The 27,167-nt window shown below is 36.6% G+C and overlaps 1 protein-coding gene across 1 annotated transcript in view; it reads right to left on the reverse strand.

The window, feature by feature from the left end:
* The window catches only part of LOC114657964 (transient receptor potential cation channel subfamily V member 5-like), a 101,142-nt gene that overhangs the window by 48,481 nt on the left and 25,494 nt on the right, over window positions 1–27,167 (reverse strand). The window contains exons 5-10 of the mRNA XM_051932217.1: window positions 10,431–10,528; window positions 10,204–10,326; window positions 9,806–9,946; window positions 8,819–8,917; window positions 5,936–6,111; window positions 4,297–4,443 (exon numbers count right to left, since the gene is read on the reverse strand). Of these exons, the coding sequence (XP_051788177.1) occupies window positions 4,297–4,443; window positions 5,936–6,111; window positions 8,819–8,917; window positions 9,806–9,946; window positions 10,204–10,326; window positions 10,431–10,528 (784 nt within the window). The remainder of the gene's footprint in view (window positions 1–4,296; window positions 4,444–5,935; window positions 6,112–8,818; window positions 8,918–9,805; window positions 9,947–10,203; window positions 10,327–10,430; window positions 10,529–27,167) is intronic.

Here is a 27,167-nt window from a genome sequence, read left to right on the forward strand (position 1 = left end):
TGGGGCCGATCTGGAAGAAGGTAGAGCAGCGCCTTGATTTAAACGATTCCATGTCTTGGTGGGTTTAATACTGTGTAAGCATACATATTAACACATGTGCAATTAAACGTGTGCATTTACGGGGGGATTTCTCAGGCTTAAAAGCTCGCCTTTTATTAAAAAAGTAAATGCAAACTGTTTTCATTCTGAAGGGCACAAACCATGTTGGATTTTGTAATGATAGATTATTAGTAAGGTCTATTAAGGGATACTTACAGAATGATTAGTATTGCTTGTGAATGCCAATGCAAGTAGGAGAATGGGCGTGAACTAAAGAACGAGTAGTAACTTGTACAGTAAATGTTTCTAAAGTCTGTCTATTAAAAGGTTATTATATCTTTCAATCCTGTGTATTGATTAAACTACGAACCTAACAAGATCACTACATGGTGTCAGAAGTGGCGGATTGGAAGAGGAATGTGAAGAAGAGGTTCAGCTTTTGAACAAGTCTCGTGTCTGTGAGTAACCCGAAAACGCGGTCAGAAAGCGCTAAGACGTTCTAGCAAAAGAGAAAAAAAAAATATGGAAGGATTACAGCCCCCACCAAATCTCCAGTTAAAGGGAAATGTAGCTGAAAATTGGAAAAGATTTAAACAGAGATTCGAGTTGTATCTTGCTGCGATTGAAGCAGATAGGAAAAGTGAAAAAATGAAAGCGTCTATGCTTCTACATGTAATTGGCGAAGAGGCGCTAGAGGTGTATAACAATTTTCAGTTTGAAGAAGATGGAGACAATATGAAATTGAACAAAATAGTTGAAAAATTTGAAACGTATTGCAACCCAAAGCGCAATGTGACGTTTGAGCGGCACAAGTTTTTTACATGTTTCCAGAAACAATAGACCAGTATGTGACAGAATTGTGTAATAGGAGCTGTTCTAAGAAGAAACCGTCGAGACATCAAAGGACCAATAACCTCTAATCAGAACACTAACACCAGCGAAACAAATATTAATGAGAAAACAAGTATAAATCAGGAAAGAACATCTCAACTGCAAACACAATTAACCAGAAGATCAAAACGTCAAGTAAAACCACCAGAACGACTCATTGAGACATGTTGAGGATTAAAGGAACATTTTCAATTAAGAAATGCTGAATTCCTTTAACAGTTGTGCTTTTTATACATAGTTTGAATGCTGGATGTATGCCTGAAATGTTCTGGATAGTTCTGTTGTTTAAAGTGATAAAGAATTAAACGTGTGCATTTATGGGGTGATTTCTCAGGCTTAAAAGATCGCCTTTTATTAAAAAGGTAAATGCAAACTGTTTTCATTCTGAAGGGCACAAACCACGTTAGATTTCAGCCGTTAAACGCGGAAAAATGTCGGTACACCAGATAAATAAGCGCAACATATTATCAGTTGTATGCTTACAATACATATAGAAATGTGTTAATTGTTAACTAATAGTATGGGATGGTGTTTTTCGACTCGCGCCTTGATTTAAACGATGGCATGTCTTGGTGGGTTTGCGTAGCTTATTGTCAATATCTTTACACCTCTTTTTAAGACTTATTGATTGAAACAGGCTTTCACGAAAAAAGTTAGGGCTTTGCTACAGGATACACCCTCCACAAGTTAAGGAAGTAAAAATAAAAGGTATATATTTCTGTTTTATTTAAACCTTTTAAGTTCGTATGCATAGCCCCATTTGGCTGTTTTGGGTTTTTTTTTCTTTCTTCAGTAATATTTAATCTCCTTAAAGAAAAACAACATATGCATTTTACTTTTTTTGTATCTCTTTAGTAATATTTTAGTGTAAAAGTATAACCAGTATTTAAACCTTTTATGTTACTTTATAAAGTTATTTTACACAATGTTGAAAATTAATAAGAAAGCTACATATTTTGGCAGCTGCTGCTTCATTTTCAATGAAATGAAAAAAGCTCTCCAAGAAAAACCTCAATGAAGAAGAAACAGTTTGCACTATCTAACAAAGGAGAAACCCTCATTTATAAAGGTTTGCTGCAGATGACTTAACTGAAAATAAATGAATAGTTCCTATGTGTATAATACATATTTATCTATTTTACTATGCCTTTATTCCAGCAACTTGCAACATCTGAGGTACAATTTGTTACATTACTTTTGTTTATTGCAGCACAGGCAGGTGAAGTGACTTCCTCAGGGTCACATAGTGGTGTCAGTACCAGGATTTGAACTGACAAGCTCCGGGTTTGCTGAAATATTACAGAAGAAAGAAAAAAAACGAAAACGGGCAAATGGGGCTATGCATACAAATGTCCATCCATCCATTATCCAACCCGCTATATCCTAAATACAAGAGCCAATCCCTGCCAACACAGGGCACAAGGCAGGAAACAAACCCCGGGCAAGGTGCCAGCCCACCGCAGGGCGCACACACCCACACACACCCACACACCAGGGACAATTTAGAATCGCCAATGCACCTAACCTGCATGTCTCTTGGACTGTGGAGGAAACCGGAGTACCGGAGGAAACCCAGACAGACACGGGGAGAACATTCAAACTCCACGCAGGGAAGCGAACCCGGGTCTCCTAACTGGCACCCTTTCACTGCGCCACCATGCCGCCCGCATACAAACTTAAAAGGTTTAAATAAAACAAGAAATATATACCTTTATTTTTACTTCCTTAACTTGTGGAGGGTGTATCCTGTAGCAAAGCCCTAAGTTTTTTCATGAAAGCCCCTTTCAGTCAATAAGCCTTAAAAACAGGTGTAAAGCTAAACTTGCAGCACCACTATTCAATTACACTTGCCTAACGCCTCTCCTAAGGGGACATACTGTGGGATCTGGGCATCCGTCAAAGCACCAATCACAGGCCCGATTAGAAAGCGGGAAGCTGTGATTTGTCATCTCCCTCCCATGTAACAATCACAGCCCGTGTTACAACGCACTATGTATGTATGTATATATGTATATATGTATATGTGTGTGTTTATGTATGTGTGTATATGTATGTGTGTATATATATGTTGATATGTGTATATATATATATATGTATATATATGTGGATGTGTATATGTGTATATATATATATATATATATATATATATATATATATATATATATATATATATATATATATATATATATATATATTATATATATATATATATGTAGATATGTGTCTACATAACCTCTTTAACACACTACTTCTCCGCTGCGAAGCGCGGGTATTTTGCTAGTAATGTAATATATTTTAATATATAGCCTACTTGTTGACTTATTTTATTGTAACATAGTGGGAAAAATGATGTCCAAATATATTTAAAATTAGAAAACATTTTATTTTCCAACTGAGGAGATGTCCAAAGCTTCTTTACAATTTGGCAAGAATATATTAATGTAGTCTTTAAATAAATATACTGGGACTTTTGTAATCTTTCAGGTGCTCCACTATCCTTGAATGACAACTGCATATTAGATTATCTAATCTCATAGATCTGTAGATAGATGGTGTTGAAGTTGAATATTTTAATTGATATGTAATATGCTGTTACTAATTGTATGCTTAATTGTTCTGAATCACACTTAATGTAATGTAATAAAACTAATAAAGATAAAACTTGGAGTGTATTAATGAAGATTTTGAAAACAGTATCTGTTTATTATTATCATTACTCATTTATAAAATACAGAACATAAAAGGTGAGGGGCATCATGGCACATTTTTTCACTGCTGTCTCAGAGCTCTTGAAGACTAGGTTTAACACCCTGTCCACTCACTATGTGCAGTGTGTACCTGCTTTCTTCTCAGTGTATGAGTGCATTTTTTACAGCTCTCTATGTTCTCATGTTTCTAAGAAATGACTGTTAGAATGAGTTGCTGCACTCAACTGGCTTGGTATGAACGTGTTTGTGCTGTAATGGACATGCACCCTGTTCAGGCTTGATTCCTGTCTTATGCTATATACTGTCAGCATATGCAAAGGCCCCCTATCACCCTAGTTTGCAATAAGGGGGTTACAAAATGGACAGATTAGGATTAAACCACAAATTTATGTATAAAAATATTTTTCTATTTTATGGTTAAACTAGTGTGGAAATTTTAATTTCCTCACATTTGTACTGTATAAACTTACCATAAATATAGTCTCTTCCATTTGAGTACTGAAATGTGACTTATGCTCAACTTTTGCTTTTTTTTTGTAAACTGTGCCTGTAGTCCTTGGTAATTTAAATTAACTTCATATTGTCACCTGTTCTTTCAGAAAGGCGAATTACCACCACAACATAAATAAGACAAAATAAAATAAAAAGAACACGGTACCTCTCTGCTTTCACTGCAGATAATAAGTTCCAGGACTGAGTTGTCATCTGCCCAGGAGTCAATTTCTGAAAGGTCATAGAGATAAGTTGACCGTGGAACCAAACAACTCTGGTAAATGCGACGTAAGTTCACTATATGTTGAAACATCTAAAAGACAAGAATGAACTTTAGAATTGTGTTGTACTCAGCTTTTCCAGTAGCTCCTTCACAACTGTTTCTTCATTTTTATGGAATTGTATTATGGCATTTTATGCTGGTAGATGCCAAAAAAAACACAACACCAGAATAAGAGTTAAATTAGTAACACTTATATTTTCACTGCTATACAATAGCTGAAACCTTGTGAGTTGAAATAGCAGCTTTGGCCACATATATTTTCTTCTTCATTGTAAAATCAAGTAAACATACCTGTACATCTAGAAAAAAATACTTCAAATTAGTACACATGGATTGCTTTTTACCTAAAGTGTTTAGCATCTACTTTTGACCAATTCTTTAGTAAAACACCATTATTAGACTGGAGATTGTACATGTATATAACAGTTTTATTTTTCCTTGGCAACACTGTAGTTTACCAAACATATTATTAACTACTTATTGTCAGAAGGATTTTATTTGTAAGTAATGTCTACACAGACCTTTATATGAACACATTACTCCATTAGGTAAATAAGGTGTTACTGCTTAGTTATGATTAATTTGTACATACTGTAAGGTTAAAATTTTCATTTATCAAATATTATTTAAACAATTCTGGACAACATTTGAATGTAAGTTGAATTTTAGATTATGTCATGTTTGTATATTCTTTCTTGTGTTTGTGACTTTTGTCCATCTATTCAATTAAAGCCTGTATTTTTAGGCTATGTCGCACGGAGTATACGGTAGGACTAAACAGTGACAACCAGGAGATCTTCTACCAATTTTCTGCAGGTCACCATTAGAATAAGAAGCATGTTTTATATCAAGAAAATAAGGTCATGCATGTGGGAACAAAATGCAAACTCTATACAAAAAACTCCTAAGAAGGACAAACATAGAGCTCAAGCACAATGAAGCAGCAGCACATTCTGCTACATCTTTGTCATTGAATTTCTTCCTCTAGAAATAAGAATATTGTAACCAGTGTAATGGGCGGCCAGGATGCTTACCCGGCCAGGACGACAGAGGACAGCCCTCCTGGTTTGCTACACTGCCACAAAGCAGGGAAGCTCAACCCTGTGGCTCATGGACACCACCAGGAGGCATGTGGAGAATGGCTGAGCCCTCCTGTGCAGGGCATGGAACAGCTGGAGCACTTCCAGGTCCTCTATAAAAGGAGACAGCTGCCACAACTCAGGGAGCTGGAGTCGGGTGGCAGTGGACAGAGCTTGGAGGAGAGCAGAGGAGTGGAGCCTGCTAGAAAAGAGGAAGAAGGGACTGAGTACTGTGGGGATTGGTGCACTGTGTGTGCTGTGAAAGTACTAAAAATAAAGGTGTGTTGTGTGAATAAGGCGTGGTGTCTGTCTGTGGTCCGGGTTTCTGTTACACCAGCATCTCAGTTCTCTTATTGATGAGAATATAAACTGAGTTTATTGCACAGAACAATCACCAATGCCTTTGCTTAAACTCACAAATATCAAGTCAAGATCATACGAACCACTGAGTTACCCACAGCTGCAGCTAGTTTGAAAGGTGTCAATCCTTTACTGTTCTGGATGAGATCCAACGGAATTCTGTGGTTTTCCTTCAAATCACAAGCCATAATTAGGTCATATATCTTGCAGGAGTTGATCCTATTTGGTTGAAAGACCAGAATATGCAGCACTGTATTACCTGATAGAAACAAAAATACAGTATGAACCAATAAGTCATATTGTATATATTATAGTCTCTAATGGCAGAAAATGAAATTATAAAAATCTGCACATGCAAGGCATAATCAAAATGTTTTCAGCTTGAACATCAAGCCAGTATTCTGATTTTATAAGTGACAGAAGATTACTTTCTGCGCAGTAAAATCTGTGAATTACAAGTCTCTAGTATTTATCACTTACAACGCATGTTTCTTTTTTCACAAGCAACCCAAGATCAAGTTTTGTGCTATCACTGTATTACTAATATTATAGTACAATATACCTTAAGAAATTCATATTTGACTAGTCAATGTGTCCCAAAACTATTATTCCTCCACTTATCGCAATCAAGATGGGATGCAGGGTTCTTTTGATGATGACTTAAAGCCTTTTACATTCTTATGCCATTATGGAATGCATCTTAATGAAGAATCAAACACTGACAGTGTGTAAGACAGCAAACACTGTTGGGGTTTAGTCATAGGTCATGAACAAACAATATAAGTAAAATATCTTTATATATGAGCACGTCCAATTTTCTAGGGAGAATTTTGAGCTAATGAAATCAGATGGAAAAATTTGAAAAGCATTTCATAACCGGGGATGAAACTTAAATATCTTATAACAAATAGTTAAAAAATAAATAAAACAAGACCAGTGATTCTCCAATGCCAACTAAATTCAAGGCCTAATCCTGTTCTAGCAAGATCATATCAATAATATTTTATGATGTTGTCATATTTAATACATGCTTCAAAAGGCCCTCAGAACTGGTTATCCTGGTTTGAATTGGTGTCATGGCTGTCAATCAGAGAAAACCAGCAAGGAAAGCTGTCAACTGTCATCCTTCTGCTTCATGACAATGCCCCTACTCACACTGCTGCAAAAACTGCTCTGAAAACCTGTGAATTTCATGAGATAACATACACACCCTATTCTGCAAATCTGGTTCTCTGTGGCAATCACCTGTTCCCCATTCTGAAGGGCTACTTCAAGATACCTCATTAAGCCAATTATAACATGTCAAGTCGAATACAGAAGTGGTTTCACAAGCAAGACAAAATGGAATGAGTGGCATAGAAATACTTTATTAATGTTATAAGTGTATTCACAAGGATTATATTGAAAAATAAATGTTTTTACTGGTGTTTTTCTTACTATCTTAAAACTTTTTGATTACTCCACAGATATGGTTCAACCTAATTTCATTCTGCTTATCCTGATTAGGACCATACAAAGCTAGGTTGACTAGGCAACCATGTCCATGGGAACTTCTTCCAGCACCTCTGAGGAATTGATAGCTGAAAGAAATAGTCTGTCCTGCATGTCCTGGATTTGCCTGTGGATCTCCTAACAGTGAGTTGTGCCTCATTAACATCCCAAGGGAGGTGCCAAGGGGGCACCTTAAATACAACCCCAAAATACATTAACTCATTTTGAAAAGACGAAGCAGCAGTTCAACTCCAAATCCTTCTCAGATCATTGACCTACTGACCCTATTACAGGGAGTGAGCCTGGTAACCCTATAAAATAAGTTCATTTTGGCCATTTGTACTCACAATCTCAATTTTTTGGATGTTATCCATGTGAGCATATGTAGGGATAAAGATAGAAATGGACTAGTCAAATGAAAGCTTTATCAATAATTTAGTTTCCATTTCATTACCACCAGTAGAATATCCAGTAGAATGCTTAATTAATATGCTCTACACTGATTTGTTGGTCAATCTCACAATTAACTCTTTTCTCATTTGTAAAAAAGACTCAAGGTACTTGAACTTGGGTAATTGTTCACCCCTTTCCTAAAAGCACAATCTACTCTATTCTAGGAAAGGACAATCATGTCAAATTTGGACATGCTGATTCTTATCCCAAATAAATAATACTGTTTTGAACCATTTTAGCATATGCCAATGATCACAATCTAATTAAGTAAAGAGGATTACATCATCTTCAAAAAGCAGACATGCAATTATTATATCATGTACATGAAAATCATGAACAGAATGTGAGACAAGATGCACCACTGTTTTAATCCAATTTCCATATTGATCAGACTTGACTAAATGCAAAGTATGCAAACACAGCTCTCATGCTGCAAATACAGGGACTTAATAGCATGCAACAGCAGCCATGGAGTCCTATACTCTTGTAAGACCTTTCAGAAGGCAATGAGAGGTACATGGTCATAAGTGTTTTCAAAATCCACAAAGCATATGTAAACAGAATTAAATAATTCCCATGAACCTTTACATATCTGTGCAAAAGTAAAGAGTTGGTCTAGTCTTCAATGGTGCAGACAGAAACCTCATTTATCCTCCTGGATCTGAAGGTCAGCTATCAGACAGAGACACCTGCTTAAGTCAAGTATTGCCTCTTCCTTTAGATCAGAGTGCCATGAACAATCCTATCAAGAACAAAGACCTAAAAACTGAATAGTTCTAAGAATTAATGAGATAGATTACCACACCAAGGTCACAATCCTAGATGGCCACATAAGCTTGTATTCCAAAAATGTATTTGACTTTGTGTATGATGGAAAAAAATGTGAAAATAGCCAACAATATTTGTAGTTTATGTACTGTATATATATTTATTTTAATAAACCAACAGACAAAAGTTATGTTTTACATTCATAGAAAGGATTACACTATGTGAAAAAACAGAAATGTAACTGTGTGACAAACCATGTTTGTCTTGAGCCCTTATGTCTGCCCCATTCTCAATCAGTAATTGAACAATCTCTTTCTTTCCTGTGCAGGCTGCAAATGACAGAATGTGTTCACCTGGAATATGAAAACAACAAAAGCACAAAGTTGAGAAAGTGGCAAGGATTAAAATAAAATACAAACCAAAAAGCCTGATCCAATAAATAAAAAGTAAAGAAGAAGAATGGAAAATAAAAACCCTGAAGGCAGTTACTCTGTCTCCATAATGTGTGTCAATGGGCTAAATAATGGTTAACATTTTGAAGTTTCTTTGAAATATAAAATTATATCTGTATTTAATTTCATACCTTTCTCCAAAAATATCTGTCGTGGAGAACTTGATTAAATCTTTTTCTGTGTGGATATTATGCACCTGGATATTTTTTGACATATAACACCCCACTTTCTCCTCACCTACACTTGGTCTTTCCTAAAAGATATATAATCATTGCTATTATATTCTTCTCCATCACTTTAATTGATCCATGCTTCTGTAATCCCAACAGTATCATAATCACAACTCAATACTATCACTTCTAGCTAAATATTTTTTAGGTTTTGTCCTCCATATACTGTGTGTTTTACTTTTTTCCATGCTGACTATCTTAAATATAAAAAACTTCTCCAAAAGTTATTGCATCCTGTATATTTGTTGCATTTTTTTACTGTAGCCAGTCACTGGCAACTTTGGGAGTAAGGCAGACCCAAAACTTGATGGAATTTCTGTCTTAGATAATTTAGAATTTCCCAACCCATAGAAATTCCATATCTTTTTAATTTGGAGGTGGACAAAACACCTTTTACTTATTTAGATTTCAGGTTTGGATTTGAACTCAGAGTTTTTAAGGTACAAGTTATCAGCACTAGCCATAACACCATCATGAACCCCTTCCTTGTTAACACCATTAAAAGTTACATTTCTATTTTGCTATGAGCATATTATTTGTATCATTGCTTAATCCTTACCAAAATACCCAAGATTTTTTGTCTTTTTTTGAACGCATTCCCCTGTTGCCCGAGGGGTGTCCACCTCAGCTCCTCTGTGAATCAGCTCCTGGACAAAATTCATATTCTCATTTATCACAGCAATATGGAGTGCTGTCACCCCTGAAAAAGAACAACTTTATAAATTGTCACAGACAGGCTAGTCTCTTAGCATTACAGAATATTCTTTATCAGCTAAAACATGCTAATCAGTAGACCAAATGAAACAAAGTCATGTAAAGTAAAATCTAAATTAAAACCACTTGTAGATTATGTCCTAAACAAACCTGCTTTTGGCAGCTACTTCCAGTTATCAGATTGTATATGTGATGGCTCACTCATATTGTGTTTATGCAGGGCTAAAACATGTCTGCACTTACCTTCATAGAAGTCTGAAACAATGGGCTCATTAATGAGGTCAGGTGCTGCCTCAATCAAAGCAACAGCAGCTTCCAGGCTGTTGAACAAAGCAGCAATATGAAGTGCGGTTTCCCCAAGTGCACCTGTACAAAAAACAAAAGAACCAATAGATTACTTCTATTAGGCAAAGAGAAATGGGCATTTTCTACATAGTATACAGTATTTTTTGCATCATAACATAACATACCTTTCTCAAAAATATCTGTCTTGGAGAACTTGATTAATTCTTTAATAGACTTCACATCATTTTCTTTAGCAGCAAGAAAAAGAAGATTTTCATGAATACTGTGAACAAGAAAGTTAAAGTAATTCATTACATTGGGAGTTTTTATTTGTGTTCGCCATCAATAAACTAATGTCTTAGCACTAAAGAGATGCTGTTGTGTGACTACTAATATACATCCATCCATCCATTTTCCAACCCGCTGAATCCGAACACAGGGTCACGGGGGTCTGCTGGAGCCAATCCCAGCCAACACAGGGCACAAGGCAGGAACGAATCCCGGGCAGGGTGCCAACCCACCGCAGACTAATATACATGTAATAATATTTACTATTTTTAAAAGTCAGAATGCTGCTAATGCATCTCTTTATAACAAAATACATTAATTCATGTTTTTCTCGATGACATACAGTATAATATACAGATACCTATCCATTTGGTCATTGTATTGAAGATTGGGTACAGACAATGCAGAACTTGTCAGCAAGGTAAGAACCTGTACTGGACAAATCACCACTTAATAATAATATTTTCACTGGTAGACAATTTGCTGTCCAGCCAAGTGAACAGTGGAAAATCCGGTCTATTCTAATACTGCAAAGGATTAATATTTCACAGTTTGGGACACCAAACTAATGGTTACTGTACAAGATAGGAATCAGCTGCCATGGTCAGTGTAATACATGTTTGCAATTGGTGTTTGCTCATTTAGTACATAGCAAGTCTGACCATTTAAAGTTAAAAAATCTTCACTGAATTAAAATTCAATGCCTGTCTTTCAAATTGCTGTTGAAGAATTTTAGTTGACTCTATCCTTGTAAAGCAACTTTAACTCAGAAGCATGACTTTAATTTTGGACTAGGCTAGTCCAAAAGTTGCTTCATTTTAGACATTTTGATGTTGACTTGCTTTTTTTTTTTTGGCTCGTCTTATTGTATTATCCAACTATCTTTCAGCTTCATGGACAGATGCCTGGACATTTTCCGTATGATTTTTTTTTTTTTATACAGTTCATCATTTTTAGTTCCTTCAGTTATGGCACATCATCCAAGTCCTAAGGTTGTAAAGCCCAGTGTCTTTCTTTTTTTCTGAATTTGATGTTATTTAAGAGAACAAAATACATACAGCAATTCCAGCCAAAGACACACTCATTTAAGTAATGCAGCAATAAAACCACTGTGTTCAAAAAAGAAAAAAAAAGAAAAAATAAAATCCTTCAAACTATAAAAAAACTACATCAATGAGTTATATGACGAAAAGACAAAATAAGCCACATGTAATTTCTAATTTATATTAAAACTGTAGCAAAAGTCAAAGAAAGATACAATACAATACAATACAATTTATATTTGTATAGCCCGAAATCACACAAGAAGTGCCGCAATGGGCTTTAACAGGCCCTGCCTTTTGACAGCCCCCCAGCATTGACTCTCTAAGAAGACAAGAAAAAACTTCCAAAAAAAAACCCTTGTAGGGAAAAAAAATGGAAGAAATCGAAAGTCATCCACCATGAGTCGCCAGCACATATTCATTCCGTGAACAGCGGCTGGTGAAGGAGGGTGAGTGTTCACACAACAGCAAACAGAATACGCGTGTAAAGCCTGTGGAATAAGAAATGCGATTTACGTGCCACCTTTCTTTGCACTTCTTGTATATCAAGATGTAATTCAAACGCCTGAAATCGGAATGTGCTGGTCAACAAAAACTTTACCGTATGGACAGAAAAATCATGAGTAACATTTCAGTTTATTTCTCAGGTGCCTTTTTTTTGTTGACAGTAATTCACCTGCCACTTCGCACACGAAGTATAGAGAAAGTATAGTAATCACGAAAAAAATTCAACTTCGTCATTTTGATGAATCTTAGACCTCCCCGGGTCCGAAAATACAGTTTTTTGGAATTATGTCTGTGTGTGTGTGTAAACACGATAACTCAAATAAGCAACTGTATCCAGTCATATGAAACAGTTTGGGAACCCCTCTCAGCTTGCATGATAATTTACTCTACTTTCAACAAAAAAGATAACAGTGGTATGTCTTTCATTTCCTAGGAACATCGGAGTACTGGGGTGTTTTCCGAACAAACATTTTTAGTGAAGCAGTATTTAGTTGTATGAAATTAAATCAAATGTGAAAAACTGATTGTGCAAAAATTTGGGTACCCTTGTAATTTTGCTGATATGAATGCATATAATTGCTCAGAACTGATTACTTGCAACACCAAATTGGTTGGATTAGCTTGTTAAGCCTCGAACTTCATAGACGGGTGTGTCCAATCATGAGAAAAGGTATTTAAGGTGGTCAATTGCAAGTTGTGCTTCCCTTTGACTCTCCTCTGAAGAGTGACAGCATGGGATCCTCAAAGCAACTCTCAAAAGATCTGAAAACAAAGATTGTTCAGTATCATGGTTTAGGGGAAGGCTACAAAAAGCTATCTCAGAGGTTTAAACTGTCAGTTTCAACTGTATGGAATGTAATCAGGAAATGGAAGGCCACAGGTACAGTTGCTGTTAAACCCAGGTCTGGCAGGCCAAGAAAAATACAGGAGTGGCATATGCGCAGGATTATGAGAATGGTTACAGACAACCCAGAGATCACCTCCAAAGACCTGCAAAAACATCTTGCTGCAGATGGTGTATCTGTACATCGTTCTACAATTCAGAGCAATTTTCACAAAGAACATCTGTATGGCAGGGTGATAAGAAAGAAGCCCTTTCTGGACTCACGCCACAAACAGGGTCGTTTGTTGTATGCAAATGCTAATTTTGACAAGCCAAATTCATTTTGGAACAAAGTGCTTTGGACTGATGAGACAAAAATTTAGTTATTTGGTCATAACAAAAAGTGCTTTGTATGGCGGAAGAAGAACACTGCATTCCAAGAAAAACACCTGCTACCTACTGTCAAATTTGGAGGAGGTTCCATCATGCTGCGGGGCTGTGTGGCTAGTTCAGGGACTGGGGCCCTTGTTAAAGTCGAGGGTCGGATGAATTCAACCCAATATCAACAAATTCTTCAGGATAATGTTCAAGCATCAGTCACAAAGTTGAAGTTACGCAGGGGTTGGATATTCCAACAAGACAATGACCCAAAACACAGTTCGAAATCTACAATGGCATTCATACAGAGGGAGAAGTACAATGTTTTGGAATGGCCATCACAGTCCCATGACTTGAATTTCATAGAAAATATATGGGATGATTTGAAGCAGGCTGTTCATGCTTGGCAGCCATCAAATTTAACTGAACTGGAGAGATTGTGTATGGAAGAATGGTCAAAAATACCTCCATTCAGAATCCAGACACTCATCAAAGGCTATAGGAGGCATATTTGCAAAAGAAGGCACAACTAAGTATTGATGTAATATTTCTGTTGGTGTGCCCAAATTTATGCACCTGTCTAATTTTGTTATGATGCATATTGCATATTTTCTGTTAATGTAATAAACTTAATGTCACTGCTGAAATACTACTGTTCCATAAGGCATCTCATATATTAAAAGGAAGTTGCTACTTTGAAAGCTCCTCCGATGATAAACAAAAATCCAAAGAATTAAGAGGGGTTCCCAGACTTTTTCATATGACTGTAGATGGTTCAAATTTGGCATGTGGTTGTTACACCAGAATTGTAGATCTGTATTAACTTTTGGGTCAAATCCATCAACCGGAAGTGGTACTTTACCTGAACACATACTCGATTTTTTTTATTCATGCAGCCCCAGAGTCCAATTTATTCAACTAATTGTTCAATATATTATTAATTTGATTTGATTTGTTGTTGATGGTTCTTTAATGTACATAATATAATCATTGTCTTGAGGTTTACTCCTCAAATATCTATCCCCATATCTGGTTACACGAGAGAGTCTAGAGGAAGCCACTCCCGATTTTTGAAAATAAAACAACACTGATCAAGAGACTGACAAGGTCATCAAACAAAATCAGCATATGGTTACCAACCAATCCCTTTTGCTTTAAAAATGTTGTTTAACAATGAAACGATACAAACCTTGTAAAATTCCAGAGTTGGCAATGTCTCTACTGAACTAGGTGGGGGAAGAGAGTCTACCAAGTGATGAAAAGCTAAACATACTAATTTGCTTTTGTATTTATTCTATATTTATTAATTTATGTTTTTTAGTTCATATTCACAGCTCAAAATACCTGATATTGCAAAAAAAAATCCAGTAGAAGAATTATGTTTTAAAATATCTGTCCCCATTTTTTCAATGTTTTTCTCTCTCTCAAAAGAGATAGTTGAAATATCATATTCTTTTTATTCTTAACATCAGCCATACCATACACACTGCATACCAAGGATTTTTCCTGCCTTGCATCCAACCCTGCTGGGGTAGGCTCCAGGTTCCTGTGATCCTGCTCTGGATAAACAGGTTTAGATAATGTATATATTGTTCTTAATCTCAGCTGCTGTCTCTGTCATTTTGTGCCTGTCCATACTTGTATTACCTGCTCTCACTCTGCCCATTCAGGGTTTACTGTGTGTGAGCTTTTCAAGTCTCACTGCCCCTAACCTTGACACTACATGTTTGTTTTTCTTTGTTTCCCTCAGTACAGCTAGGTGGGGTCTGCATGCTGATTCAAGCCTAAGAGCCCTGTTCTTCCTTAGCCCCCATGATTTTCATGGTCACACCTGTCAGAACACAGTACAATCTCTTTTCTTATTTTTTTAATATCTTTTCAGGCCTGCAGGTGCAAAATTCTGTCTATAAATTGTTTGTGTCTGAGATGGAATCAGAGATCAATATGGCTGGTAGAAAATAACAAAGCCCAGTGTTTGAGATTTTTCAAAGCAATATTGAAGGCATTCATTATAAGCACATTGTAGTTGGAGCACCTACCCACAGAGCCATCATAAAAGTAATCAATTTACTGTATACAATTATTATATAGTGGGCAACAAAAAGAAAATAAATTTTAACATTTAAACAATATTCATAAATATGATCAAATTAATTCTGTTACATATTTCTCCATTGTACATAAACTCATATTTTATCATATTGTATGAGTCCCAGACAAAATTCCTTGAAACATTCTCATTACTCCTTTACCTTTTACTTTCAGATGAGACAAGACTTTTTTTGAAGATTGTTTCAAGTCCCACGAGATAAGACTTTGACCATGAGATTTTTTCAAGTCATGCCCTCCTCTCAACCAAATTCAACCACACACACGGTAATCCCATTTCTCATTCGTGTGAATGCTTTTGACATGAATTTTAATGTTTTCCTCACTTTAAGTTCCCAATCAAAGAAGATGTATTATGTCCAAATCTTACTGAAGAATTTCATCACAAAGGGTTATCAACAGAAAAAATGAGTACACGAGCAATCCTAGCACTGAGAAACGATGAAGTCAAACAAATTAATGCCAAAAATGTCAATCGGTTACACGGCAAATTGGTTAAATGTGTATCAATAGACTATGCTGAAACAGTTGGCGGTGATCGTGCAGAAGATGTAAACAGCAACTTACAATATCCCGAAGAATATCTACAACCGTTAACACAGTCTGGTCTTCCACAAATTACTGTAAAAAGAAGTATGTATCCAAGAAAGGTAATGTAGGACATCTTCCGAGGATAACATTACACAACAAATGAGATCTTGATATGCCATTCGTATTAAAACGTTAACAGTCTCCCGTTAGAATAGCAAAGACAATTAACAAATCTCAGAGCCAAACATTTGAAAAGTCATTTTATTTAAAAGGGAGAAAAAAATTAAATTCAATCACGGTCAGTTATACCTTGCATTATAACAATGAAAGTCCAAACACAGAATCAAAATTCAGTGCGATATTGAGGAAAATTTAATACCAAAAATAGTTTTTACTGAAGTTTTACAGTGAAAGTGTAAGTTTAAAAAGTATTTGCGTGTTTATTTCAAAGCCAAACAGAACAAAATCGTATTACGCAATGATTAACTCTAACACAACATGAAATATAATTTACTTTCAAATTATTACGTTTTACTCTTTTCAATATGGTTAATTACTTGCTGTAATGTAAAATAGTTCTATTATGCATTTGTAAGAATTCCCATGAAAATAAAAATCTGTTTAAATTGTACATCTACATCCCCATATGCGAGTGACAGAACTGCAAAGAGGCTAGCACGTAGTCGCAGGTATGGGGGTTGGTGAGCAAAGCAAGCAGGGGGAGAAGCCCCCTAGTAAAGTTCTGAAAAATGTGTAAAAATGTAAACAAGAAGGTCTGTGTCTAGGTGTACCAACACCGTGCAAATATTTTACATGGGCTGTTTATGTAACTTTTTAGTACCTAGATTACATAGTTAAAACCACTGAAATATAAAGTTTAAAAAATAGGCTGTGTTTTCAGTTGGATCATCTATAAATAGTTTCTACATAGGAATACTCTGAAAATTAATCATAGAAACATAAATGTCCACTGCAAATTTTGGTTGTTGTTAAGCATTGTTCTGTGCCTGAATATTTTTTCCATTAATAGTTATATTAAAGTATAAATAAACACAAAAAGCATATTAATTGTTTATTACTCCAAAAGGAATATAATCACTCATTACTTCCATTCCTTGTTATATGAAGACATATTTCAAGAGCCTTTCAGGGTTTTTGTTGCTGTTGTTGAAGTTAAAGCAGAAACTGGATTTCTAAAACTAGTAATTCACGTTTAAGTTTAAATTTAAAGAGAACTAGACTGCCTTACTGCTACAGGCAACTGAACATTTGTCCCATTCTTTCAAAACAATAAAGATACTGATCAAGAGAATACTTGATCTTTTTAAGTATTGAACATGCCAAGAATAACTGGAACTACTTAGAGAGAGATTACACTTTATTGATAAAACTAAATTAAGTTTTAAATATGCTTGGCTAAACTATACATAAGCATTTTGGGTGGAACTAATACAGAGATGTCATCCTGTAACCAGTCTAAACTGACTATTACATATAAAACAGAAAAAAAGCACAGGTTAGTCTCAGGAGAAAGCTCCTTACTTGCTTAACTGGTAAAAAGCAAACATTAAGGGATCATCATAAAAAATGACTCAGACAGTTACTGAATGTATTTCAGTATATCGTTATCTGTCTTACATAAAGACATAAGTTCAGAATTCTTCTAAATACAGGTGTCATCTCTGGGAGGAAATGAGGGCAAGAGGACAGCCCCTGTCCCCCACCAAAGCACTGCTAGAAAAAAGTCACATTAGTAAAAATGATTTGAAAAGTCCATACCATCTGCTCATATCCAATTTTTTTGGTTGACAGTTCAAACTAATTTTATTAGCAATTCAATTCTCATATGACTATGTACCAATCTCTATCCTGAATCAACAAAATAATTAAAAAATCATTAATGTGATAGATGAAACTTAATAGCCAATCATAAATACCATCTACATGCAAACTGCAAATTATTCACAGAACAGGATGTCTACAAATTTCTCAGCTCACAGTGGCAAATTTTCAAACATGCTTTGATTGGGATCATCACTGCTAGATTTGCATGTAGAAACCAGTGAGAACGGGAGAGGAGCCACTTAGCAAAACTATCATGGAAAAACATATTTCAGAAAACTCATTGTAACTGGACTGCATTGGAAGGTTTTCTTTTAATTCTATATTTATTAAAGTTTCTCTAAAATGGTCAAATGTCTGCAATATGAGCAAAGAGTTATTAACATTTAGTAGCAATACAAACAAGTATTTGAAAGGTTAGCCTTCAGTTTAAACTGTCAGCCTAACAGGTATGTACAGTGATTGTGATAACATAATTATAGTTTTACCATGCATCTCAATAAATTAAACTTGGGTCCATAGAATATAATTAGTAGTCTAATGATTGTCTTCTGCGGTGGGTTGGAACCCTGCCCAGGATTGGTTCCTGCCTTGTGCCCTGTGTTTGCTGGGATTGGCTCCAGCAGACCCCCCGTGACCCTGTGTTCAGATTCAGCGGGTTGGAAAATGGATGGATGGATGGATGATTGTCTTTAATCATTTACCCATAATACCTGGTTAGTATACCTTAGTCTTCATAGGCAAAGAACAAAATGTCACCATTCAAACAATGCACAACATCTGCATTTTCCCATTCAAATTTATTTATAAAAGCACATTTAAAAACAACAGAAGCTGTATCAAAGTGCTATACAAAAGAACATACAAGACTACTGTAAAGCAAACAAATATGTAAAATAGTTTATTAATGACTATTTAATTTCCATCCTCCCACCTGACGACCTTATCCAGAGTGAAAGATGAAAAAGAAAAAGTAGATTTTAAATCAAGTCTTAAAACCTCAGTAGAAGATGATCCGGGGTCTCATGTATAAACAGTGTGTACGCACAAAAATGTTGCCTACGCTTGTTTCCAACATGGTATAAAGCCACGCACATTTTCATGGCAGCCTCACACTATGTTGTGCACTTTTCTGCTCAGTGTTGCAAACAGGCTGCACCCAGTGTCAAAGCAGTGCTACTGTTTCTGTTTATGATGTTCTACTTTAAAGATTTTCAACTTTAATCTCGACATGGACCTTTTTTTTCTTCTCTGTGGTCCTAATATGTTTTATATGACACTCAGACACTCGACTATTCACGTCGACTTTGACATCTAACCACTTCTCTTTTATTTTGGGCACTGATTTTCTGAACTTTAGAGTGCCTCTATCAATTTCCTTCTGTTGCTCATACCACTGCCTAATCCAGCAAATTGTACGCTTTTCCTTGCCTCCACTTCACCGAGTATGACCTGCACTTCACATTTGGTGAATTTCTTCTTTTTTATATGTGCTTTCACCATTGTCTTTTATCAAAACACTGAATGGAAAGGTCTATTCATATTGATTTTCCTATTCAAATATGCAAAATTCTGAGAGAAGTCAGCGTTGGGGCTATTTCGCATGCATGTATGTTAAAATTCACATTGATTAGGATTTATAAAGGGGAAGTGCATGGAACTTTGCTTATGGATAGTTTTATGCATCTGAATTTTTTGAGCGTATGCACATTTCTGTTGTTGTCTGTACTCCATGTTTTAATATGAATTCTACAAACGACGTTATACAGGAAGCCCCAGATGTGGAACGGCAGATCATTCCAAAGCCTAGGAGCAAAAACTGAAAAGCCCTGTCACCCCTAGACTTCATCCATGATCTTGGAACTGCAAGGAGTAGTTGAGCTGATGACCTCAAAGCCCTCATTCCCAAGAGGGGATGAAGGAGATTGGAGATGTATTTTGACACTAAACCATGCAAGACCTTAAAAGCAAACAATAAACTTTTAAAATCAATCCAAAATCTCACTGGTAGCGAGTGGAGAGAGGCCAGTACAAACTATGTAATCACATCTTAATTACATCTTGCCTGAGGAATGGGCCTCAGTTGCCTCAAAAGCTTATATATTGTAATCTTTTTAGTTAGCCAATAAAAGGTGTCATTTTGCTTGATTTCTCACTGAATTTAACAGTTGTAAATTACAGTATAGCCCATTTCACTGAAGACTTCAATTGGCAACCCATTTCTGGAAAAAAATAGCTTTCAAACATTTTGTTACTGCTTCACTCTTTGCAGTACTCAATGCACACACTTTAGGATATGCAGAAAAGTAATCAGTGACCATCAGAAATTCTTTTCCTTGACACATAAACAAATCAACACCGACTTTTTCATATGGACTCTTTGGTACAAGATGAGATGTTAAAGGCTCTGCAGGATTTCTAGGTCTATATTTTAAACATACTGAACATCTTTCCATTTCGTCACTTACATCTTGATTAATCCTCATGTGCCTTTTCCCTGCACTTTTCAATTCCTACATGCCCTTAATGATTTTTTTTGTAACATCTGATTTCTTAATGATATTGGTAACACAATTTTACAACCTTTACAGATAATTCCATCCACAACTGTAAATTCTGCCTGTCAGTTCCAGTACTCACTTACTTGTGGGATGCAGTCATGCTTGTTTTCTGGAATACTTGAATAATTACTTCTTTCAGCTTTTGCATTGCTTCATCCTTTACTGTCTCTGTTCTGATAAGCTGTGTTTTGCTGTTTGACTCTGGCATTGCTATTACCACCATATTTACATATGCTTCAATTGCCTCAGAGACCTTTTGTTCATGTCTAAACTTTTCATCTACTGCTCTTGACAGGTGTTAGCTGTAAACATCCATCTGCCAAGAGTGAATGTTACATGCAGAATGTATAACTGTAGTTTAATCATCATGGATTGTATACATGGTGTACAGTCAATACGAGTTTTTTTTTTTAATAAAGCAATCAATGGTTTGCAGTTTGTTTCAACCATTACAGTTTGTCCAGATGCAAATTGATGGAAGCGTTCACATCCGTAAATGATGTTCAATAGCTCCTTCTCTATTTGTGCATATTTAGTCTCGGCTCCAGTAAGAGATCTAGATACATATGCTGCTGACTGCATATGTTTCTTCATGCTTTTGTAGCAGTACAGCTCCTAATACATATTGTGAGGCATTAGATGAAATCTTGATTGGTTTATGTGGATTATAGAACTTTAACACCTAATCTTTTATTAGCCAATATATTTGACAGATTTGGAATAAATTTTGCAAGATAAATATCCATACCCATAAATCGCTATATGTCTTTCTTTTAATAGCAGATGTTAGTCATGTTAGTTTCTGTATTCCTATCATACATTTTTCTTTGTTTAAATTTGATGCTTTTGTAGCATCTAATATTTTCTTCAGTCTTTAATCATGTTCTTCTTTTGAAGATCCCCTTACAATTATGTCATCCACAGAGGTGTCAACTTCTTCTAAATGTTTGTGATAGACCTCTGGTGCTGATGCTATGCCAAAAGGCAATCTCAGAAATCAATATCTGACAAATGGAGTATTAAATGTGCATAATTTAGAACCAGACTCATCCAGTTTTAGCTGCCACAATCCTGAAGAGGCATCTAGTTTACCAAAATATTTTGCATTTGCAAACTGTGCCATAATTTCTTCTCTTGTTGGAAGTTTGAAGTATTCCCTCTTGAAAGCTCGATTCAGGTCTATCAAAATATATTCTTATATTACCATCTTTCTTTTCTGCAATAACCAGAGAGCTCAGCAATTTAGTAGGTTCATCAACTTCCTTGATTCCTTTCATGCTCTACATTCTGTCCAGATCCTTTTGTCCTTCAGGGCAAATGGGACCTTTCTACTGGGGTGTATGACAGGAGTTATGCTTTTTTTCTGTGTTTATGTTGTGTTCCCCAGAAAGACAACATAATTCTTTAAATAGATCACTATATTTTTGGAGCAGTGTTTTATATTGTGCACTGCCCTCCACATTAATATTGAGCGCTCTTTCAATCAAGTTAATTTTCTCACAAGGAGACAATCCTAAAATTGCCTGAGCATTTTTGGCATAACTACAAATAACAATGAATTTTGTTTGTTTTTATACACAACTCTAGCTATACATTGCCGTTTAACAGGTATTTGCACTCCTGAATATTGAGTATTTTTTTCTGGTTCCTGCAGACATGGTCTGGGCTGTAGTTTTCTTTTCCTTTTCAGGCTTGATGTTCACTTGTGCTCCGGTATCTAATTCAAATGAAATAACTGCATTGTCCACTTGAACTGACACTATTTCTTTCTCCCACTTACTTCAGTCAATTTATCTATATAAAAGCTCTTCTGCAGTGTGCACTTGGCTTTGTTTTACTTACGACTGGCAGCAGCATGCAAAATGGTTGTATTTTGCACATTTTTTACAAACTTTATATACACAATGTCCACATGCCTGTTTTATGCTGTTTGTTTTTTATTTCCAATTTTATTTTTCTCTGTATTTAAATGCATTTCATTCTTTTCTTTTTTGTTCACTACATGTACTGAGTTTTCTTCATTACACATTTCTTTTACTTGTACTTTGATTGTTTCAGCTGCTTTGCTTATTCTTATTACTTTTTCCAAATCCCAGTCCTGCTCTCTTAGTAACCTTTCTTTAAGTGCGTTGTCTGGTATTCCATAGATAATCCTGTCTTTTATGAGGGATTTTGTTAACTCTCCAAATTCAGACATTTACTTGCTTTTTTCATCTGCACCAATTGCCACTAAATATACTTTGAATCACTGTTTAAATCATTTCCAGTTCTTGGCAAGATTATCTGAAAACTGAAGGATAGGATGTAGCTGTAACTTCTCAATTTTCACCATATTTTCATTCTCTTTTTCTTTTTGTTTGGAACAATTCTTTCCACAACACGTTTTTACTTCAGCTGCACCATTTCTGACACCATGTCAGGTTCTGAGATATACAGTCATATGAAAAAGTTTGGGATCCCCTCTCAGCCTGCATGATAATTTACTCTACTTTCAACAAAAAAGATAACAGTGGTATGTCTTTTATTTCCTAGGAACATCTGAGTATTGGGGTGTTTTTCTAAACAAAGATTTTTAGTGAAGCAGTATTTAGTTGTATGAAATTAAATCAAATGTGAAAAACTGGCTGTGCAAAAAATTTGGGTACCATTGTAATTTTGCTGATTTGAATTCATGTAACAGCTCAATACTGATTACTTGCAACACCAAATTGGTTGGATTAGCTCGTTAAGCCTTGAACTTCATATACAGGTGTGTCCAATCATGAGAAAGGGTATTTAAGGTGGTCAAATGCAAGTTGTGCTTCCGTTTGACTCTCCTGTGAAAAGTGACAGCATGGGATCCTCAAAGCAATTCTCAAAAGATCTTAAAACAAAGATAGTTCAGTATCATGGTTTAGGGGAAGGCTACAAAAAGCTATCTCAGAGGTTTAAACTGTCAGTTTCAACTGTAAGGAATGTAATCAGGAAATGGAAGGCCACATGCACAGTTGCTGTTAAACCCAGGTCTGGCATGCCAAGAAAAATACAGGATTGTGAGAATGGTTACAGACAATCCGCAGATCACCTCCAAAGACCTGCAAGAACATCTTGCTGCAGATGGTGTATCTGTACATCGTTCTACAATTCAGCGAAATTTGCACAAAGAACATCTGTATGGCAGGGTGATGAGAAAGAAGCCCTTTCTGCACTCACGCCACAAACAGAGTCACTTGTTGTATGCAAATGCTCATTTTGACAAGCCAAATTCATTTTAGAACAAAGTGCTTTGGACTGATGAGACAAAAATGTAGTTATTTGGTCATAACAAAAAGCGCTTTGCATGGCGGAAGAAGAACACCGCATTCCAAGAAAAACACCTGCTACCTACTGTCATATTTGGTGGAGGTTCCATTATGCTGTGGGGCTGTGTGGCTCGTTCAGGGACTGGGGCCCTTGTTAAAGTAGAGGGTCGAATGAATTCAACCCAATAACAACAAATTCTTCAGGATAATGTTCAAGCATCAGTCACAAAGTTGAAGTTACGCAGGGGTTGGATATTCCAACAAGACAATGACCCAAAACACAGTTCGAAATCTACAAAGGCATTCATGCAGAGGGAGAAATACAATGTTCTGGCATGGCTGTCACAGTTCCCTGACTTGAATATCATTGAAAATCTATGGGATGATTTGAAGCAGGCTGTCCATGCTCGGCAGCCATCAAATTTAACAGAAATGAAGAGATTTTGTATGGAAGAATGGTCAAAAATACCTCCATCCAGAATCCAGACACTCATCAAAGGCTATAGGAGGCGTCTAGATGCTGTTATATTTGCAAAAGAAGGCTCAACTAAGTGTTGATGTAATATCTCTGTTGGGGTGCCCAAATATATGCACCTGTCTAATTTTGTTATGATGCATATTGCATATTTTCTGTTAATCCAATAAACTTAATGTCACTGCTGAAATACTACTGCTTCCATAAGACATGCCATATATTAAAAGGAAGTTGCTACTTTGAAAGCTCAGCCAATGATAAACAAAAATCCAAAGAATTAAGAGGGGTTCCCAAACTTTTTCATATGACTGCTTGATTCAAATATAGTTCAATGTAACACAGAAAACTTTACTGATTTGATTATAAGGTGCTTCACTTACAGGTCAGTTATATATCAACTCTAGTTCTGTGAATTGTCTAGGGGGCATCTAACAATTAACAACAATTGAACATAAAGTGCAACTTAAGGGAGTGTTTGAAAATACTTTTCTGACTTTAGACACATCTCAAGGATAATTAAAGCAAACAGACGCTTCTGGCCACAATTTGGAGTGCCAAAGCAAAAGGGTCTGAATACTTTTATAAAACTTTTTTTTTATATATAAATTTGCTGACTTTTCTGAAACATTATTTTCACTTTGACTTTATAGGATATTAAGTGCAGATTGATGGTCAAAATGGCAAATTTATCCATTTAAAATTAAATGTAAAACATAAGAAATTGTGCAGAAAGTGAATAGGTCTGAATATTTTTTTAATCCACTGTATACATGTTTCTGGTATACATCAGTTCTTAGGTTAACACGCTGTGACAGACAGCCATGGCTATTACTCAGCCGGGACGGCAGCTGGATGGAAGGACCGAGGAAGATAGCACCTGCAAGGCACTGCCTCTCCTGGGATGCTAGAGGGTAGCCTTCCTGGGTGGCTGTGGCACCACAGATTCCCACAGGGCATGCTGGGAGCTGGAGTTTGGTACAGCCCTGTTGGATTCTGTGGGGGCTCCCCAGGGGGAGCTAAAGAGCCCTAGAGTGGACTTCCACCACACCTGGGACTGATTCCAGGTAACGCTGATGAGCCACCTGGAGCACTCCCAGGAGGTGAATAAAAGGAGCCGCCTCACTCTATTCAGGGTGCCAGAGTCGGGAAGAGGTGAATGAAGTTTAGCGGAAGAGGAGTGGAGGTGGAGAAGAAGAAACAAGAAAGGTTAATGGGCTGGACTGTGCTATTGGGAGCAGAGAAAGAGTGCTTCCCCACGTGAATAAAATGTGTGCTGTGTGGCAACTTCGTGTCTCTGCCTGTCTGTTTCGAGTTATGGTGGCTGTACGCAGCCCAGTGGTCCACAATGCATTTTATTATAATAATGACTACATTTAAATGCTTTTTACTGCATAGTAACACATTAACTACAAAACTTGTTAAATCTGTATGAGCTGAAAGGTCTCAGTTTGACTTGCAAGCAGACAATATTTGAGAGTGAGGCAGGAGATAAAAAAAATGCCAGAGAAAGAGTTAAAACTAGGAGATAAATACAGTAATAACAATTGTCTAAGTCAAAACATTAGACAAAAATGTGTAGTTGAAAAATTAAAGCAAAAAGTCAAAAATACCAATAATCAAAGTTAGGAAAGTTAGGAAAAGAAATAAGAGATTTGGGTTTGGAATCTGAAGCTCAAATGAGAAAGTGTTTATCAGGATAACCTTTTATTTCATTACTTTGTGATCAAAGTTCATGACCTCTGAGGACATGCCCCTAACAGTGCATTAGCACTAACAATGGGAAACCCAAATGGCAGCAATCAAAAAATTACAAAATGGTGGATGAAATGGAAACAAAATATATTTCAAAATTTAAAAAAAAAGGGAATAGAGAACTCATGTTTTTTTTTTAGTTTGTTTAAAAGGACTAGATATTACAATCCCTGATGATTCAGCACAGCACTTACCTTGAGTGGGATTGGAGATGTCTTCTTTGTCTGGATGACAATGATAATGACCACTTAGTGATGTTTCCACCAATATGACATATCATCAGTTGTGTACCCCGGCCTCATAGGGTGTTTTGGCCTTTTAAAACAAGACATCCTCAGCCGAGGCAGGCCCACCACAGGCTGATCAGACCTGGGTGTGTTTTGAATGGTTACTAAGTGGTCATGTGGCAGCCCGTACTGTCTCCTTTTGCTTCCTCCACAACCAGTGACTGCTTCTTTCACTGACAGTGGCGAGTTCCTTATTCGCCTTCCAATGAGCGTGCCCTCTGATGCACACTTCCTTCAGCAGCCTTGTAGTGGATCTGGCTACAAAGCCCCTTAGCTCAACTCTACTGCACGCACCATCACTTTCCAGCCTTGCTCCTCTGCTTTAGCTGCAAGATTGCCATACTGCAGCTTTTTTCTTTCATATGCCTCATCGATGGCATCATCCCAAGGGACTGTCAGCTCAACAATGACATATTGGCTGAAGACCAAAGAACCAAGTCTGGGTAGAGAGTGGCTGTGACTTCAGATGGATATATTCAGCGGGCATAAGTCAGAAGGTGAAGGCTTAGTCTACTGTTTCCCCTCTTCCCAGATGAAGGATGTTAGTTGCGGGAAGGTAGCTTGGGTATTTAAGTGGATGGTGTTAGTTGACACTCACTTGTCTCCTAGTGCTAAGGCCAAGAGACTGTGCTGGCACATCTGGCTGCTTCCTCTTCCTCCACCACCAGATGCTGGCATACATTTAGTGTAGCCTTTTGCCATATGGGTATTGTTGGTGTCAAACCAAGTTCCCCCTCTGCCATGTTGGACTTGTCTGACAATGTTCTGGTGTCTGAGGGCAGCCTTTGCTTCTGCCACTGCTGAAGCTGCATCCCACTTCCTCCCTGTCGCTAGGACTGGCACAGCATTTCTTACGAAGGGGTCATGGGACTCCATATCTAGTCTTCCTTTTTATCACATTTATATTCCTCTTCAAGGCTTAATATAGGCAGAGAGCCCATACAGGCCTATGCTGCTGAGGTATCATGGTAGTCCAAGCTACTTCATGTTTGATATGGGATAGTGTGACCTCGCAGATTGTAATTGGCCACATTAGAGAATTATG

The sequence above is a fragment of the Erpetoichthys calabaricus genome, chromosome 9, assembly GCF_900747795.2.
Source record: "Erpetoichthys calabaricus chromosome 9, fErpCal1.3, whole genome shotgun sequence".
Lineage (NCBI taxonomy): Eukaryota > Metazoa > Chordata > Cladistia > Polypteriformes > Polypteridae > Erpetoichthys > Erpetoichthys calabaricus.